General features: G+C 44.2%; 1 protein-coding gene across 8 annotated transcripts in view; it reads left to right on the plus strand.

Annotated features, from left to right (window-relative positions):
* Window positions 1–1,406: 1,406 nt before the first annotated feature.
* Window positions 1,407–19,679, plus strand: part of neo1a (neogenin 1a) — a 153,843-nt gene continuing 135,570 nt past the window's right edge. For all 8 annotated transcript variants that reach the window (XM_079161484.1, XM_079161486.1, XM_079161485.1 and 5 more), the window contains exon 1: window positions 1,407–1,547. In XM_079161484.1, the coding sequence (XP_079017610.1) occupies window positions 1,457–1,547 (91 nt within the window). In that variant the 5' untranslated portion in view covers window positions 1,407–1,456. The remainder of the gene's footprint in view (window positions 1,548–19,679) is intronic.

Consider the following 19,679-nt stretch of genomic DNA (forward strand, 5'->3'; position numbering starts at 1 on the left):
ATAAATAGGCTAGCTAGAAGCCAAATGCTTTGCTGTAGCGTTTTGTTTTTTGGTGACTTTTGGAGTCTTTTACTTCAACCAGACAAAGAATGTAAATGTACCTTTGTCTTTGTGTTTACTGCTACTCAAAATGTTAAGTTTTATTACTTTGTCAATTTATTTGTATTACTACTGTATTATATTGTTATACATTACTATCTTATTGCATCATACTCATAAAGAGATATGCCACTTCCGGCCGCCATCTTTGCTTGAGTTGCACCAACTTAGAGCGTAAATCGTATTTATTGTCAAAAGTCAGAATATTTGTCATTCCAGTTGAGTAGTAAAGTGTTTCGAAAATCTGGAAAGAGGGGTACGTGTGGCCAAACTATCTTTGAGGTTTTTCTGTTTGTTTTTTTAATGAAGTTGCTTCTGGTTAGCTTTGTATGTTAATTTGACCTTTAGCAAACATTCATTAACTGTAATCACTAGTGCAAAAGAAAAAAAAAATGATGTAAGAGGCACATATTAGGGAGCCAGGTATAAAATATAAAGAGTTCGTGAGATTTAACAGGTTAAGATGAGTCAAAACACACAACGGAGACTAAACTTACAAAAGGTGCAAAGAGCTCAGACTTTGTTCTCATTGGGTTTGGCGCTAATGAGTAACGCACCTGTCCCAAACTGTTATTTACAGTTAGTCAATATTATAGTCATGTTTTCTTTTAATGAGAACTCTTGTGGAAATACAGCAGGTGAGTTTTGGACCTCAAGTTAGTATTAACTTGTTATTAATGCTTTAATTGATTTAATTTGACATTTTAGCACACCTGCGGTGTAAATGTGAGGTGCTTTCTTCGGATTGAAATCCCACACCATATTTTAGTTCTTGCCTTAGCGCACACAGGCGGCCAGGATCCAAACCTCCGTGTGACTCCACACCCTGTTTTCCGGGGAGCCGGTGGAGATCCAGCCCTCCAACACGCTGCTCTCTTACGTCCCGTCCGTGGTGAGGGGAGAGCTGGCCGCGGCGGAGATTTCTCCTTCTGGTCGGATCGTATCGTTTCTCTGGCTGTGCTCTTTTTTTTTTTTAATACTGTTTTCCGCGCTTGACATATATCGGAGTAGTTAAGTCGGCGCGTCGGTGCTCAGTCGCCCGCACAATCGTTTCGTCCTTGCGCTGCGCCTCCGTGGCTATGGATTGATTTCAGTGGTTTTTTCTCCGACCTCTGCCTCGAACCAAGTTGAGAAAACAGTGTCTCTAACCTGCGGCTCCCTCTTTCCAGCTACATGTTTCATCCGGACAGTTTTAAAAGTACCTGGCTCCGGATGTTTCTGCACATTTTAGGACTTTGAACTTTTTTTTTTCCGCTTGTGCATTTGCAGGAGGCGGTCGGGGATTTTAAGGATTTTTTTTTTTTTTAAAGCTACTCCGGGGTTCCTGAAGCCTGCAAAGATTTATTTGTGAAAAGTGATGGCCGAGCGGGGAGCTCTGTCGCTCCTCTCTCTCCTCTGTCTCACCTTTCTCTACCCGGAGACCACCGCGGCAAAGCATGTCGACAAAGGTAAATGCCTTTAAATACACTGCGAGTTGTTCTGCTGTCTGTCTGTGTTTTTACTCTCGAATGTACAAATCTACTGACATTGTATCACGAGTTGTTTTAAAAAAAAAAAAAAAAAAAAAAAAAGGCACACGGAATGCAAGCTGTTGGGCTCTGGAAGTCAGAAATGGAGCTAGGTAGCTAATTCTGCTGAAACCATTTACACAACTTTAAAAGGCTTTTCCCCCACAGCAGACATGTACTCCTGGACCAGCCCCGTTTAAAGCATGGAAGCAACACGCTTTCTTTCTTTTCTACCCCACTCCGTCCTTTTGTCTGCAGGCTTATTGAGGCAGAACTGCTGATAGGTGTTCTCTGTTTGTCTTGCACAGGATTCGTACACATGCGGTTCTAGTTGTTGACACAAATGTGTCTTTTTGGGTTCTGCGCGTTTTTGATTTTTTTTGCAACGCTAAACAGCGCGTTTTTGTTTGTTGAATCGAGATCATCCGTCTACCTGTGTGTGTGTGTGTGTGTGTGTGTGCGTGTGTGCGCGCTTTGTGGTCATGGGAATGCTAAGGATGGCAGGAACTTGCATATGGAAAAAAATAAATAAAAAATACAAAGTCATTAGTGCGCAGTGTTGAGGTAATAAGCCAGCATCATCAGTCCAGCAGACATCTCATTACCCGGCCGTCAATACATGCTTAGCTGATGGATAAACAGACCCCAATTCATTCTGCTTCTGTTAATTGTTTTGAAGTGAGGGAACTGCAGTCTCTCTTATAATGGTATTGTGTAGTGAGCTATTTCACTGATATTAAGTGATTTCTTCATATTACAGGTATTGATTAGAGTCAGTATGTGTCTCACCCCGATCTGTTACAAGCACTATGGGTGCCTGAGATTAATTGGAAAGCCATGAGAGAGAGAAAAAAAAAGTGTTTCCAGCAGTGATTGGAGTGCACAGCTCCAACCAAAATCACAAACACCATCTTTATCATATTGAGTTGATAGATGCTATCAAACGCAGCAGCATGTGGTCCTGGAAAATTGTAAATATAACTTACTCTTGTGCAACATGGCCCAGTTTTTTCCCCCCCATCAGTCTCGTGGTATGCAAAATAGTTGTTTGTTCATGTGTGTGTGTGTGTGTGTGTTTAAAAAAAAGAAAAGGCAGTCCATGTGCCTTTGAAACAGTGTTGTTTGTTTGAAAAAGATTGAATGTGCATAGAAGACGGGCCTTGGAGTGACAGGCCTGTGCTAGCTGTTGGGCTCCGTTGCGTGTGGAGCCTGATGAAAGACCCTCTCCTGCATGAAAAGCACTCTGCAGTGGTGGAAGGGGAGATAGAGAGGGAGAAGGGAGAAGAAAAAAAAAAAAGCCCCTCCTTGGCTTTGCTGGAGATCAGTACAAAAGGGAAAGATGGGGGTAGGGTGAAACAGGCCGACTGTCTGGAAAGTAATAAAACCAGGAGATTAAGGGGACCAGGGAGTTCCTTTGGGAGCTTTGATTGATTCCAGAGAATTGGACTGGGACCCACACGCAGAGAGAGTCTCAAATTACTAATTGTGGGGTCCCCTTCTCTGAAAATATCTGTTTATTCAAAGCACATTTCTTTGAGGTCCTGACTGTGGCCAGAACTTATCTTTCTCAAAGTTGGCATAGTTGCAGCCCGAAGAGTTTCAGTCTCACTTGGCATATATATAATAGATAGATAGTCACTAACTTTTTTTGTTTTACTTTAAAATAACCTGTAAAACTTCAGCCGAACTGCTTCCATTTTCACCACTTCCTCCACTGTAGCCTTTTCAAGTTAACTTTAATAATAATAAAAAAAAAAGGCTCTAAAAAGTTTGGCTTTTGTAGATAAGTCCCTGTTGGAGGAGTGTAAAATCCATTTAGGCTGTATCTTATCTCTGTAATCCTGCTGGGAGGGAATAGTGGGCTGATTGTCTCCCAGCGGACAATGCAGATAACCTGCGGAAATGTGTAAACATTTGGCAACCCTCCCTGCTCCGACCGACCACTCGCCAGGGTTTTATCCTCGCATGCCACCTCAGATGTAACACTGACTTCATAAACAACTGTTGTTTTCTTTGGCACATTTAAGGTCTTCTCTGTGGACTCTGCTGCTAAGAACATAATTTACCACCCTTTGTGTTGTGTCCGGAAAGCCCTGGTGGTCCCAGATCCCAGTTTGTGGGGGAAAAGAAGGATTAAAGTTAGATCTCAGTCATCCTGAATTTCAGGAATATTTTAGTTATCACCGTTACACAGTGTGATCTGTATGCAAAGTGTACTGAAATGTTCTCTTCTAGCCATTTACACAAATTGTTTCAATACACGCATCTTTGCGACATGTCCACATCATCCTGTGATGAGTTGAGAGGGGGTGTCATGCAGAGTCACCTGTTGTCTCTGCCATAGAGAGTATGCCGTTGTACTGATCATTTATTTATGGGCTCCAATCGCTCATAAAAGTCCTAATGACCTCCATCCACCGAGAGACGGATAATTGCGCACTTGGCGTGTTTGATTCATCTGTTTCACTAATGAAACCAACCCCCCCATCAGAAGCTGCTGGTCTGCTGTGGACAATGATGCGGAGCCTCAGTTTGTGTCCTCGTGTTACAGGCGGCGTGGTGAGGTCAGCGGTTTGGGATCACAGTTGAGATTATCAACGCGTTTTTGTCCAGGTTTCCTTTTTTTTTTTTGGAGGTGAACATGGCGACAATTATCTAAATATTTTGCCCCAACTGTCACAGCAGTTTATCACGTGTAATTGGCAGAGAGAGAGGCGGATCAATATCCTCTGAATAGACGGCATCACATCTGTTGTTGCATCTTTTCGTTGATTGGGGTTCAGTGCAATCATCCGCTTTCAGCTATTAGTTTTCAGCTGACTATTGTGTCAAAATAATAGGACTGTTGACTGTTGTATATTGCTGTCAATGCCCAAATTCTGAAAGCGTGACGGTACTATTTTTTTTTTACAGTACTGCAGGTACCATAAGATATGCTAAACCTGCTAACATGTTAACTAACTTGCTTCTGTGATATACCATCTTCTGTTCTCAATCTTGATAGTGTAATACTGTATCCTATGATAATGTGATATTTCCAGAGATGGTTATTGTACTTTGAAAGTCTCAGACCGTCGCCACCCTAAATGTTGTAACAAATCAATGTTGAAATCGGCAGGAGGAGAGGAGGTGGATTATGTATTAGCAGGATTTTGCACCATGATGGAAGTAATGCACGCGGTTTGATCCCGCTTCTCAACACATCAAACGATCACACGCCAGCTGTTTGTCTGGAGGTGTAATGCTTGTACACCACATTGAATCAACACGAATTTCTCTCTCCACACATTTTAATACAGTTTTTTTTTCCGCCCCGTATGTTTATTGATTGCTGTTCTGCACGCTGTTTTTAAAACTGCTTCTCTAACTGGCATTGTTAGCCCGCTGTGTGTTTGAGACATGGGCAGGGCTGGTTGCTTGTGATAGTGCAGGGAACGCTGTTTTGAGTTAAGAGAAGCCAAGGGTCATGGTCTAAAACCCAGAGCGGCTCCTGGACAAGTCCATGGCTTCTGCTGCCTTCCATCTCAGATGAAATTGCCTCAATCAGAGCCGCTTCTGCTTCTTGTATGGCGCAAAGAAACATGATTGAAGTCTGCTCTTCCTCTCTCTCCAACGAAGCCTGTTTACCAGCTGCTGATTCTGGGACACAATCATTGGTCTTGAAAGACTTTCTTAGAGCTGTATGAAGTTTCACCCACATTCAGTTATTTGTATTTATTTTTTTATGTTTTACTTGTTGTGGTATAACCTTTCAAGTATTTACTGTTGTATATGTTGTAAACCACCAGAAAAACAATCCACTGTTCATTGCACTAGTTTTTTTTGTATTTTATTTTTGCGAAAATGTCCCATATTTCCATACATTCTGCTATAGGGTAAATATTAATATTGTGAATTATAATTTCAACTGTGTTGCCCAGCCTTACAGGTATGTATGTCTGTGTTCCTGCTCTCTGGGGTTGTTGTACGACAGGTGGCGTATGGTGAATGTGTCTACACCGCTGTAAAAAGCACAGAAAAATTGTTGGTGATGTTGGAAACATTGTGTCTGTGCTGGCAGAGAATAAAAGCTTTTTTTTTTTTCTTCTTCTTAAAAACACTTCTGTTAATCATTTTCCTGGGGGAACCCTGCTCCCTGGATGCAGGAAAACCCCCTTTGATGGAATGTGGTGCAAATTGGGGTGTGGGTGTTGTCCTGGACCATCCGCTTTCTCTGTACTTTGAAAAGCCAGCCTATTTGGTGTTTATGATTGGTCGGTTCACAGAGATCGGCTCACATCAAGCGCGCTCCTCTTGAAAGCCCAACTTCTTTCAGCCTCAGAGGTGTTCCTGCTGTGACTAAAACGCTGTCAGACGCAGCACCTTTCCGATCCGGCTGCTATGTGTCTTCTTTGTGTCTGCTGGCCCTTTCATGTCAAAACAAAAAAGCTGAAAAACATTTGCTGGGAGTTTGAAAAAAAAAGTTAGATAGTGCCCAGAAGCTATAAAGCCGTCCATACTGCCCCGTGTGATGAGTCCTTCGAGGCTTTATGGTAACCCGAGGGACATTACCTGAACAACATTGTTCTCTTTCACTGGAGACATGGCTGCAGACATGTTCGCCTCACTGATTTCCACGGATCCTTCGGTTTTCAAAATGTCTAGTCCACGGTGGTGCTGCTGTTCAGGCTGCCCTGTTCTGCTGTGATTGAATGACGCTCAGGCTTAATGACCACTGAGAGAGCAGAGTCTTCTCAGTTTCCATGGAGCCGACGTACATTAGCAGCAGTGCGAGCAAAGCATACAAAGAAGAGACTGAAATGACGTCCACTTGTCCGTAAGAGTCGAGTTTGTACACCTTTTATTATGCTGCTGTGCTCTTTAGCTTTAAGGCGACTTCTGATCGGCTCTGGAGAACTGAAGTGGTCGAGCTCTGCTCCTCGAGCCGGGCTACAGTCTACCACTTACACAAACTCAAAGTTGTGTTGGGGCATTCTTTTAGATTTAGTTACAGACTTTGTCTTCGACATCTTTTAAAAGCATCTGATTAGGCGAGAAGCTGCACTGATAAAATCTTATCAAATGCTCTCAAGGCTTTGCCTTTCGACTAAAAAATGTCTGCACACATTTCTTAAACTACATGCGCTTTCATATTGCAGTGGGCTTGCCGTTGTACGTGGAGGGCTATGCTAAACCAACACAAATAATACAGCATTATGACACGCAAACACTAGCGCCACTGTTTACTGAAGCTTCTACCAGAGCGCCGCACAAGAAGGCCAGAAAGACTTGTAAGTGAAGGTTGCATGAGCAGCAAGTAGTAGTCCTACAGCATGACACTGTAATATATATGTTCTGCAACCACAGTTGGTCGTGTTCTTGAGGACAGCGTGGCATTGTCCCGTCTTTTACTGCATACGGACAAACTGCAGCAGTCAAGCTCCTGCGTTTCGGTGCATGTCCTTTATAACTGCAGCATGACGGCAGCAAAATGGCAGTGAGCGTATTGATGTTAGATTTAAGTAGTGTACTGCAAGCGAAAGTAGAATTCTACCGCTGGCCTGGCATTCGAGCAAAACCTTGAAGCAATGGGCTTTGTGGCCCTTCCAAAGAAGTCGTTACGCAAGGACAGCGAGGACCTTTTGCCTCGAAAATTTTCCCCAAACTTTTGCTATTTTGGTTCTGCCGAGCTCCTGTCATGGTGTCTCCTGTCGGTAGTGGCAGCTGCACAGGATTATGACACATGCAAGCTGTGCTTGTCAGATGAGCCCGGACTAATGAGTGCAAGGCTCTGTTATACACTGGACTGCTTTTACAGCCCTGGGGGGGCATATTACAGACTTTTCCTATTAGAATAAAATTGAGCTTTTTATAAAAAGATTTTTTTTTTTTTTACATTTTTAAATGAAGGTCCTGACTTTTCAGTGATTACTAACCACTTGAAGGACGAGGCTGGGTTTGTTTTGTATTTACGTTTTCATCAAAGTTGGAGTTGTTGGTCTGGCTGATATCTCTCAAATCAAATATTGATATTCCATAGCAGACGTACAGCGTGTTTTTCTTGATAGTTTGAAAAGCGATGTGGGATTTTTGAATATTGACGAAGAGATTATCTACCGAGGCGTTATCTCAACAAAGGAATCTCATAACGGTTACATAAACCTGTAAGAAGACAAACGACTGTCATTTTGAGACAACTGTTTAGAGACTTCAGAGAAGGAAGCAACAAACAGGAAAATCATTCAACACTTTAAGTGTAATGACTCAAACAGGAAGCCGGAGCACTTTAGAAAGACGAATGTGCAGCTCAGCCTTTATATTAGAAGTGTGAACAAAAAAACAGATACGAGTAGTTAACCACACATTTTCCGATAATTCCTTTTTGATTTATTAAGACTCCTGACCCAATCAGTTGTTGTTCTTAATAACCTGTAATATAATTAGCGCAGTGTATATTTTATGTGATTGTGAGGTGGCTGGTTTTCTTCTTGGACGACTGATTAATAACCGTCATCGGGTTGCGCCGACTGTACCTGCTGCAGTTCAAACGTCCTGCAGCTCTCTCAGACAAGAAGTCATTCTCTGCCGTCTTTTCTTGGAGGACGTCCAGGGTGCGATGAATTAACGGGGAAGTCTTCTCCGCCGTGTAGTTCCACGGTGTAGTGCAGTTGTTAAGTAGCTCGTGCTTCAAAGATAATGCACGCAAAACAAGAATCAATGCAACTTTTTCCCGATATAATGATTTTTGTTCATGAGAATTGCCCATTATACATAGTGCATCTTGTTATTCCCAGGGCTTGTCTTTATGGATCCTTCTCTGCTCTAGCAGTGCAAGTTGAGATCAGTGATGATCTATCTCATACGCCGAATTAGCTCGTATTGTCGTTTCTAACCTCAAAACATTTAACTCGTCGTATTATTATTGGTGTTTGGGTTTACCAGTGTGTGCATGCGGGAGACATCTTACACTCGCTCATAAAGTATCAATCGCCCACGAACACACGGCGCCTCTCAGCCGTCGTTCAGTCAAAGGAACTTTTCATGTGCTGGAAGGGTGTGGGGGCCAGTCGGTCACAGAGGGAGGATTGTGAGCGCCGCTCAATCGAGCCGGCTGCCATCATCTGGTGACTGGCCTGTGGCTCTTGGCCGCTCTGGACATGATGGGATGTGTGTGTGTGTGTGTGTGTGTGTGTTTGGGAGGGTGTTTGTTTAGGCGTATGCCACCCATCTGGGGTTGAACAGCTGTTTGATCAACAAGGTTCAGAGAGTTTCCCCGACTTTAAATCACTTTCCAGCATTTAGGAGGAAAAAAAAAGTGTTTACCTACTTTCACTGAGAAGAAATTAGACCATTCTGATTCACGCCGTGCGTTTATTCTGTATAGCGGCTACCTAGCAAACTGGGTGTCATTGATTCAGTATTATGCAGTTGGCCCATATTTTGAGAAAAGCACGCATTGATTGCCTCGCAGTGTGAATTATTACTGGCAAATATTTCATTTTGAAGGTCTTTATTTAGTTAGACAAATGTGCTCAGGAAAAGATTTTATAAGATTCACATACATCAAAACCTGATGTATTCCATTGGACCATATTGACATGCCCACTGCTAAGCCCTAGATGGCACACATCCAATTACCAGTGCTCAACCTTTACGCAAGGTTTGGAATAGAAAAGGAGCCGCTCCAACTTTGGTGAGCCGTGCCAAAACAATTCAGTTTGAACTTTCTGTATTTTTCGTTTTTACAAGGCAAAAAAAAACGGTTTGTCCGGATTCTGTAGTGGAAATCCTTAAAAACCACTTAACTTTCAAGCGTGGTAGGCGTAGTGTGTTTAGGCCGCAGCAAGAATAGAAGGTGTCATTTTTTCTTTTTTGTCCTACTCGGTACTTTTCCATGACACGGACTCGGCATGCGAAGCACAGCGGCGTTCTGGATTGTTGAGTCTTAAGTTTAAACAGTTTGGGGTTTAGCGTTAAGACCGGTGGAGGCTCAGTCCTAGTCATGTATACACCAACAAGTGTCCCAGCTCTTCTTGGAGCCTCTCCAGTCAACCTCCCAGGCTTTGTGTTGATCTCACCTGCTGCTATGGTGACCCCTGGAAAAACTTCTCCCGGTATTAGCTCTCTGTTTCTGCTGCTAAAATCCATGCTGAAACGATTCTTTGAAACGTTCAGCATTAGATATAGAGGCTCCTTTGTGCCGCTGTGAGCTCCCCTTCTGGCTCCATGGGGCTCCACTGACTTCTGACCGTGTTATTGGAGCCAGTTCCTCCTCAACTCTGAGCTCATCTGAAACTAACGGAGGTCAAGAGAGGCAGCAGAAATGGAGAAATTACCGCTGTAAGCCTTTTTTAATGCATTGCCATGATGTAATGGAATTGGCCGTCTCTTTTGATTCTGCTTTCTCGGTCCTTCACAGCTGAATAAATGTGTCCCTCAGCAGCACTTGAAGGATGATGGCCTTTTTTGTCTTTCATATAAATATTACACGGCTTTAGAAAATGCTAATTGCTCGTTGAAATGTTATTTACTGTACAACGGTGAATAAATTCTGCTGTTGATGAAAATGTCAAGCTTTTTACGGAGGCATCGGGGCTTCTTTTTTTTAATTACAATATCAGAAACAGGAGCTCCTGGATAGGTCTTCTTTGCTCGTGATTTGTCATTTCATGCAAGACTTGTTCACATTCTCAAAGTGACAGAGTTGTTTTGAACTGGACGGTCTTTGAGGTGGCCCTAATTTCTTTTGGACGTGAGGCCCCCATGTGGCCATGCACCTGGACGACCGCGATTATGGCAATAAAATGAGATTCCACTCCCTTACCTCAGTTATGAGTGTCCTTTTCCTAATGTGGAGTCTGGTCTCTTGGCCTTTTGGGGAACGTGATAATCTCTGCTAGTTTCTGTTTTATAGAGTCTGATAAAAGACTGCCAGATGAAACTTAAGATAGTGAGGAACAAGTTAGATTGCGGGCTTACACAATGCAGAGGAAGATTGCACAATTGTCACATAATGACATTATGACTCAAAGCATTTCTCCTGTTTGCTCTGCTGATGACATTCCTGGGAGGGACTACATTGTGGAGAATAATTGTATTGACTCTCTGTGGCGCCATGCCAAAAATCAGACATGCAGTACAGCTGTAGTTTCAATCGCTGCTGGATGAAGCCGCTCAGAACCCGAGAGCAGCATCTGGGACGACACAGTCTCTTGAGCTGAGTCTAAATACGGACACGACCTTCCTCTGTCTGATACGGAGGTGGAAGAGGAGGCTGAGCTTGGTGAGGAGGATAAGCAGGTGAAGGCAGGGGGCCATAAGCTCCTAGAGGTGAGGATGTTTTAGTTTCTTCATCCAGCTTTAAAGTGTACACGACGGGCAGCGATGGAAAGCAGCTGCATGAATTCCCTCTGATTCCTTAACCACTGTCCCTTGAACCTCACACACACACACACACACACACACACACACACACACACACACACACACACACACACACACACACACACACACACACACACACACACACACACACACACACACACACACACACACATACTACTTCTCAGCCTGTGACAGGTCACTCAGTCACAGCACCAGCATGGCTGCAGAATGGATGGCGGCCAGCAGGGAGCACCTGCGGAGGGATAGCAGGCAGGCAGGCAGGCAGGCAGGCAGCATTCCTTCACAAGACCTCGAGACACAGATGTCATATGAGACACGAGGGACGTGTTTGGAGCGGGGGATGGGGCGGGTGGGCCAAAGGCAGGTTTTTTTTTTTGCCGTGGTGGGGCAGTAATGGGGTGGGATAGCAAGCCAGCTGCTGCCAACAGATTCTTAATGAGGTGTCCCATCAAGAACACAGGGAGATGAACATTAATGACTACAGCTGAACTTGTCTGTTCATTTATTCCCTCCTTTTCCATCACGCTAGGACGAGGTGCAGTGACATGTTTGGGCACACAGTAATTGGGTTTTTCTTCCAAGCCTGATTTCAAGTGTGGCTTGACTTTTTAATTTAATAGGGCTGCAACTAATACAACAATTATTTTTTATTATTGCTTTATCTATTATTATCTTTTGATTGGTTGATTAATCGTTTGCGCCGTGAAGTCAGAATTTTTCAGAGACCAAGACCCAATGAAGGCCTCTTTCGTTTGCTTGTTTTGTCTGCTCATCAGCACAAACCCCAGTGATATTCAATTTACTATGATTATAAGAGAATTATTGTATATATTATAAGAAAAGCAGCAAATGGTCACATTTGAGAAGCTGGAACGGGTACATGTTTGTTTTTGCATTTGCTTTTTTTTGCTTGATAAATTGGCTCAAATGATTATTAGATTATCATAATTGTTGTTGACTGTCAGGAAGCAATCCAGCCGAGTGAGGGAAGGCAAAGACCTTGAGAGAGCTGACAGGTGGTGCAGTGTGGATGCATGGTTGTTATAATCAGATTGTGTGGATGCAGAGAATTAAATACATGCATAGATGGTAAAAGGATCACGTGTATGCAGCACGATCCCACATTCAACAGAAGCATTCTTTTCCTAAATGAAATGTGACTCTCTGCTCGTCAAACGTTAGCTTTTCAACATGAGCAACAGGCAGCGGAGCTATGCAATAACCATTAGGTAGAACCATTCCTGAGAACGTGAATATGTATGTTTCTCTCGCGAAGGACAGTGAGCTCTTAAATCAACTTTTTTTTTCTGCAACCAACAGTCCAAGTGCTCAAATTACCGGTTTGGGAAAAGACAAAATGCTCGTTCGGCTTTCATACATTTACCTGGAGGGTCTAAATTAGTCTTGAGGGCATAAGCAGATCATTCATGCTTTCAGGACACCTGCTGAACAAATTCACTCAAAAAGCACACACACACACACACACAGAGCAAGATCCTCAAATATGTCCTGCAGTCTGTTTGTGCCATATGCCGTATAATATTGTAGTGAAGTGTAGCAAGTCCAAATGAAAATTCACCCAACATTATCTAATTAAGCAGGTGTGAAAGCAGCTTAATTCAAGTCGGTTTTGGCACTTCTCGTCGGCTCCGTGTTCGGCGTGAAGCGGCGGTTCATTCAGCCGAAAGACGTGAATACTTTCATTAAGCTGGGGTTGCACACTTTCATTTCTCCTCAAAGGAAGATGTCAGAAGTGGTCTTGAGGTATAAAGGGTGGTGGTTTTATTAGCCACCACCGGCCCGTGGGGTGCTTTTTGTTGCAGAGTGACAGGGGACTTAATAATGAAGCTCTCTAACCCAATGAGCCCTGAATCAGTGGAGCCCCTCTTCCCCTTCTTTGTCCCTCTCCCAATCCCCCCACAGTGCCACTGCATTCCCAGCCTGGCGGGGCAGTGTCTCTGGGCCAGGGCCATGTCACGCACCCCTTCTGGCCCCAAACGACCGTGGTGGGAGGGGTCAGGGGTTCAAGTGCTCCCCGTGGGGGCGATGCACGGGACGCCTAGCGACGCCGTGGCTCGGCCCCCGCACTGGCTACGTCGGTAATTAATTTCGAATGAGAAATAAATTGGCTGACCTAGCAATAGCTAGCCTCTTGGCTCCGGCTCGCGATGACTGCCCCTTTCCCATTTCGCCTGTCTCCCACACAGACTTCAAAGAAGAGGCGAGGATAGCCCCTCCTGGCTCAACGCCGATAGTGAAGCGCTCGGGGAACATTCCTCGCGTGCTAGACAGAGGCTGAGTGTGGATTTTATGGGCTGTGTTTCTGCTAGTCCCACACATACCTGTGGTTCATGTGTATGCTGTAGAAGGTTGACTGTGTTAACCCTTTCTCACATTTAACATCAGAAATACAACTGGTCATGAAGATGTGAAGGCTTCTTCCCCCTGATATTACCCTTTATTTAGGACGTTTTATACAAATCCACAGGTCGTTTTGTTTCGTTATCGTCCTGCGCTCATGGGTCCCATCTGATTCACCATGCCATTTAAATGTACTTAAAGGAATACTCTGACATATGGGGAAATTGCCTTTTATGTCGTCTTACCAAGAGTTTGAGTCTGATGATTTGAAATAACTTAATGATTGGGCATTTAATATTGAGATAGAACTGTTTAGCGTAGCTTCTCACAGAGGCTAGAAGCAAGGGAAACAGCTAGTGTCGCTCAAAAGCCAGCAACTCTAAAGCTGTGTTATTTCCCAGCAAGTTTATTTTTAGCAAGAGAGCTAGCACATCAAAGAGTCTTCTGGATTTTGTTCAGAGGCACCAGAAATTTGCTCCAGCTCGTAAGCTAACTGCTCTTTTAAATGCAACGCTGTGTTTTCTTTCTCTGCATTGATTAAATACACACGCGACCGGTAAATGCAACAGCTTTGGAGTCGTACCGCAACTTTTGAGTGTAGCTTGGCTAGCTGGCGTGCTCGTATTCGGTGTCGAGCGAGGTTAAACGCTCCACAGGGCTACCTCTTTTGGAAATGTTAGTTTAAGGAACAAAAAAAAAGATTCAAAGATACTTAATTAAAGCACAGTATTCGTGTGGTGTGTGTTTTTTTTTGTTTTGTTCAGCGTAGCAGCAGTCTGTATCGATGAGATTTCCTGAGGGGAAAACAATTGTGTGAAATGCAGGAAACCATTAGGAAGCCAGGGACTCGTGTCTCTCCCCGCTGAGTAAATAGTGTCTGCCCCCCCCCCCCCCCCCCCCATTTGAATGAGACCAGCACTTGTAACAATAATGGCAGGAAATGAACTGTACTCACACAGGAGCGTGCAGGATGCTCATTGTGCTCCTAATTGACCAAACTAGGTTGGGTGATAAAAGCAGACTTTTCTCTTTGTTAGTTGAAAATAGCTCAAAGGTAGCATACAGTAGGTGTGGAACGAAAAACAAACCTGCTAATGAGGCATAATCAAATTTTTTGTGGGGCTGTTTTGGCCATGTCCTAACTGACCCACTTTGTGTGAAATTGGAGCTTCACAGTTTGAATCCAGGACTGCCTCATGCCGTCTTGCATTGCTTACAATCAAACGCATAACACACGTGTGAGGATGGAAAAATTTAGTACATGACACAAACAAACATGTCACCCATTGTTGTGGCACCATAGGTGCTTTGTGAATCCATCTGCAGTCCTCTGTGTCATCCGGTTTACTGTTCGCTAACCTCACCTGGCTGCAACATCCTCATTTTTTCCTCTGTGGAATGCAGGTGTGACTCACAGCCAGACAGCGTTACTTAAGCTGTCACCCGAGAAGCCCTGCAGGGGAAAGTTGTTTTGCCCTTGAGTGCAGAGCATAAGCGTATTTGAGCTGACCTGCATTCAGAGAAGATTGGTAATGTTGTTGGGATTTAGGTTACTGCTACCAATCCCACTTCTCATTAGACAAAATTCAGTCGTGTGTGTTTGCGTGTAGCAGTCTTTGTAGCCCACTTTCTCTCCATTAGCTTTTACTTCCATGAGCATCCGCTGAGCTTTAAGGTAATAAATGCCAATTACACACCAAGAATCCAATGAACCAGTTTCCAGATTGCCATTCTGGTTTAATTGTTGTGGAAGGGATCAGCGGTGATCTGGCCCACATTTTGTGCTTAGTGTAATTGATATTCGGTTTACCCCCCTAAGCAGGTTAGCGTTGAGGATTTTCCCAGATTAATTCTAGGAGTCCAATCTGAGCGGGCTGACCACTCTGTGTATCATCCCAAACGTCTGCTTCACCTGGGATTTACTAGCATATGAAAAGGAAATGAGATCAGAGGTGGCGATAAATCCTGCAGCTAAGCCCCCCACGGAGAAAATGAGATGCACACATGGCATTGTCAGTCACCAGCCGCTCATGTCCTCGTTTCCGATAAATTGATTTTGGGCGCTCATGCGACGAGAGGTGAGGTAGTCCTTCAGAGTGGAGCTTAGAGCAACTAATGCCAATGTCAGTTAGGCGACGCTAACGTCGTATGATGCAGCTTTGCAGTGACTTGTTTGCATTGTGAAGAAATGTGCTCCAGCGAGGCCATCTTCCCTTTGTTGCAGTCCATTTAGCCTCCAGTGATATGCGCTACGCACCACGCTGCACATTCACGCTGTGTCCGCAGACTGCTAGGGTCCCCGTGTCCCAGCAGATTCAGCAGCAACTAATTTAGGGTCTGTTAAGTGATTTAGCATCTGTTTTTTTATGGGACCCTAGTGAGCCACAACTGCCACCCCCCCCCTCTGCCCGTCACTGTCTGTGCCTGTGGCGCCAAGGCTCGCTGTTGAATTTCAATCAGCCCCTGGATGCATTGTTGTGTTTATTTGAGGGGGATGGGTCGGATGGGGGTGTTAGTAGTAGTAGTTACCGGTTGTGTGTGCGCGTGTCAATCAAATATTCAGTGTGACCAATGGGCGGCCCATTGGAGGCTAGTTTGGCGTGTTCTCAGGGGGGCACAGGGCTTTAACTGCTGCCCGCGGGGCGAACCCTGCCCTCAATTCTTCACACGTCCTCCTCCCAACGAGAACACAGGCGGTACAATCAATAACAGCCTCACCCTCCGTCTCCTTCCCCCGCCTTCTCCCCCCCTCCGACTCCTCCTCTGGTCAGCCGCTCCCTGCTTTCCATTTATCAACCCTGCGTTTGATGTTGGCTTCATCATTCTCTGTCAAACCCCCCCCAACACCTCGATGTGTGTAATTGCATTAGATTCGTCACGGTGGTGCAGTTATTTGGCCCCGCCCCAGCTGGTATCGGGCCAAAGGGGCTTCTTTCCATGTACCTGCAACCCCAGACATTAGTTTTAAGTATCTTTTAGAGTTTAGTTTATTTCCGTACGGTGTTGCACAGTTGTGGTTCAGTGGGTTCCCCAGTACCCTAAGGTACATTGTGTCTTTTATTAAAGACCATTTTCTTTTTTCCTGATTTCCATTGTTTCCGCCACCCTTCTCTTCTCACCAGGCTGTGAGGCTTAAGTGTTGAGCTTATGTTCAAAATCAAACCCGACATCAGGCGTGTTGTGAAGCACGAGTGGAAATGACGTAAACTTGCTCTCGGACAGTGAGGACGCCTCCATCCATGTCACACTGAAATATTCTTTGAAAAAATGGATTGGACATTTATTTGCCACTTGTTCTCATTAGCAGTTTTATTTCTTGAAGAATATGCTCAGTGAAAATATTTGACAATAACCGTTTTTTATTGTTCCCACACAACAACCTGGCACCAGTTACTCGATATCTATTTTTAAGCACGTTTGTGTAAATGCGGACAAGTCGAAATGTTCAAATTTGTATCTTGTGGAGTATGCTGTGTTTCACTGTTTAGTGTAAAGATCAATAACTGGAGACTGATTCACACACTGGAATCGAAGCGTCATTGGCAACATGACCGATGAAGTTCAAACCCCATTTCATTGTTGTTCACCTTTTGTATCAACTAATAAGCACTAATTTGCTTTTGTGAGTCTCGTTTGTGCAACCGGTTGTGTGAGGATAGTCTCCGGCAAATACATTTCTTGTGTTTGAGGAAACGGTGGAAGGCTGTACGGGGAGAGAAGAGCAGGATGGTGTGCAGAGGATAATTCTTCATTCCCCTCTGCACACCATCTTCCTCTGAGAAAGACTTAAGAGGCGCAGTGAGAGAATCTGTCGTTGTCGATTACACACGCACTACAACCTTGGCGGCCACATTAGATCTCTTTCTCTGTACACCAAACTACCATCAATAATGGATACAGCTCTCTAGCTCTTTTTGTCCCCCCCCCCCCCAGCATCTACCCCTCTCTCCCCCCGGTCCCCCTCTCCATCCTGGCCTGGCCTCCCCTTCCCTCCCCCCACTGTTTCAGCTGCGAGACTGCTAGCCAGGAGCCGTGGCAGGTGTGCATACATCATGGTGGCGCTGGCCACACACCCTGCAGCACCCAAACAGTCATCATCAGACAGACACATCCACCTGCCTGAAAAAGAACACTGTTGAATAGTTGAGTGTGTTTGGCTTCCCGTTTTGCAGCGCTTGGTATTATCAGGGTTTCGATGAGGACGTTGGCTTGTTTTGTTTCCCTCGACAGAAACCCACAGACAATGACGAATGAATGACAAATACATACTGCAGAGATATTGAGAGTGAAATGGAGTGCGTACAGGCTATTGTTGACACTCCTCTGCATGCACAATGGGGAAAAGGCCTGTTTTATTAATATTATCTTGATTGTCACTTTAGTATTGCGTCAGTCATTGGATCCGAGATAACGCTCCCTGAACACAAGCGTCTCAAGCTTAACCCTTTTAAAGTTCTTCTATTCTCAGGTTACAGTGTAAAGACGCAATACCCTATATCTATAGTTCGTCATGTTTAAAAAAAAATCTTCATCTAAATGCCAAGGAATCCACACAAAAGAGAAAAACAAGCACATAACTGGACGCAAAATTGCACAGCAGATACACTATCTATCAGCAGTCACCTGAGTTATTTGTCCTTTCCATTGATACAACTTTTGCGAAACACCACCTGTATAACTTCTTTATCATGTTTTCACCTGCGCTGGGGAATGCAGAGGTTTATCTTGGATTGCAGAAACATGATCATCTATCTAATCTGCCCCCATCTGTTACATTTTATTGTGATGTAGACTAAAAGGTCAGAGTGATGTTTAGGCAGAAAGTAAATCAGGAGAACAAACAATATGGAGGAAAGGAGATTTATAAACTTAAAACACTGAGCAAGTTAATCTGGTTTAAGTTTCTATTTGTGGAAAATGTGAACGCCCCAGACCTGTCATTGGATTTAATGCGTTAGATAGTTGCCACGTTGTGTAACTGTTTCAAAAGTGCACATACATGTGACACCGCTAATCACGTGTGTGGGCTGATGATGGATGACATCATAAATACAGTGCATTTGGCACTTGAAAGACCCTAATGCCATACTAATCCTCTCGCCATGATGAATTAAACGTATACATGTGAAAATAGGCCTAGATGTGCAGCGCAGTAGTTCTCTGCAGTACTGTTAATCCCTCTGGAGTCACTACTTGCCTCCAAAAATCCGCTTGTCTGGAGAATGACACTACCTCATCATTTTTGATTTATGCCACTAAAATACTACACAAACAGTTTGTATTTAAACTAGAAAAGGTGTGAGCAGACATGGCTGTTATTCAAAGAACATAAATCATTTTCTTCCAAAAAGTATTTTGTCGTCGTTTCATCTGTTGGGGTGTTTCCTTATTTTACACGCGCTTCAATGAGCTCCGTCCATTCAGTGACGCATGAATTTTCTGCCACTTAGCAGACTAAATGTAGGTTGTGGTGCCGTTTGCTCCGGCGGCAGCATAGTTGGTGGCAGCAGTCATGGTTTTCTGAACCTGCAAAGCAAACAGTGACTTATGTCACTCTGTCTTGTTGTTGGGTGTGATTGTGTGTGTTGTATATTTCCTTTCTGAGACACTACCCAGCGCATCAGGCTAATAATACCAGAATCCTCCTGTCATAGATTGTCACGCTCAAACCGGAGTACAACAGAAAAAAAAGAAATCAATGAAAAAGAGCAGACGAGGGTGGCAAGACTCTCAGCTGACAGATTGAGGACGGGTTCACAGCACTCGAAGAGGCCAAATCATATTTCCTGTCCACTTCTGTGGGATCATCCTTATCTGCTATAACAGTACATGTCCTCTGTCGTGTTTGTGAGATTGTTGATGTGGTTTAAAGCACTATGTGCTGCAGCGCTGCGGAGTAGTAGGACACCATTCCCACTGAAGTGATCACTTGCATGGCCTTAATGGTTTTAGGTTCAGTCGGAGGTCTCGCACTCTGCTCACCATATGTGATCAAACCTCACCACGAGTGTACGAGCATGTTCTGAACCAACGATTACTCGTTTGCTATTGAATAATTGGTGGCCGTTTTTTTTTTTTTTTTAATGAGGTTTACAGTTAAAGCAATGGAGAGCAAGCATCCGTGTATATGTCAGATTAACAGATGCCTGTGAGGAATGCTAAAGTGAGTTAACACCACGCAGAGGATGCTGTGAGTTAACACCACGCAGAGGATGCTGTGAGGATGGTGCACAGCAGTTGGGGGTTTCGGTCTTTAGCAATTGGGAGCGTTGCCCATCGGAATTTGTTTTCCTTTTCCCTCACGGGAGCGTCCTCCCCTCTCCACCC

Source organism: Pholis gunnellus, assembly GCF_910591455.1.
Source record: "Pholis gunnellus genome assembly, chromosome: 1".
NCBI lineage: Eukaryota > Metazoa > Chordata > Actinopteri > Perciformes > Pholidae > Pholis > Pholis gunnellus.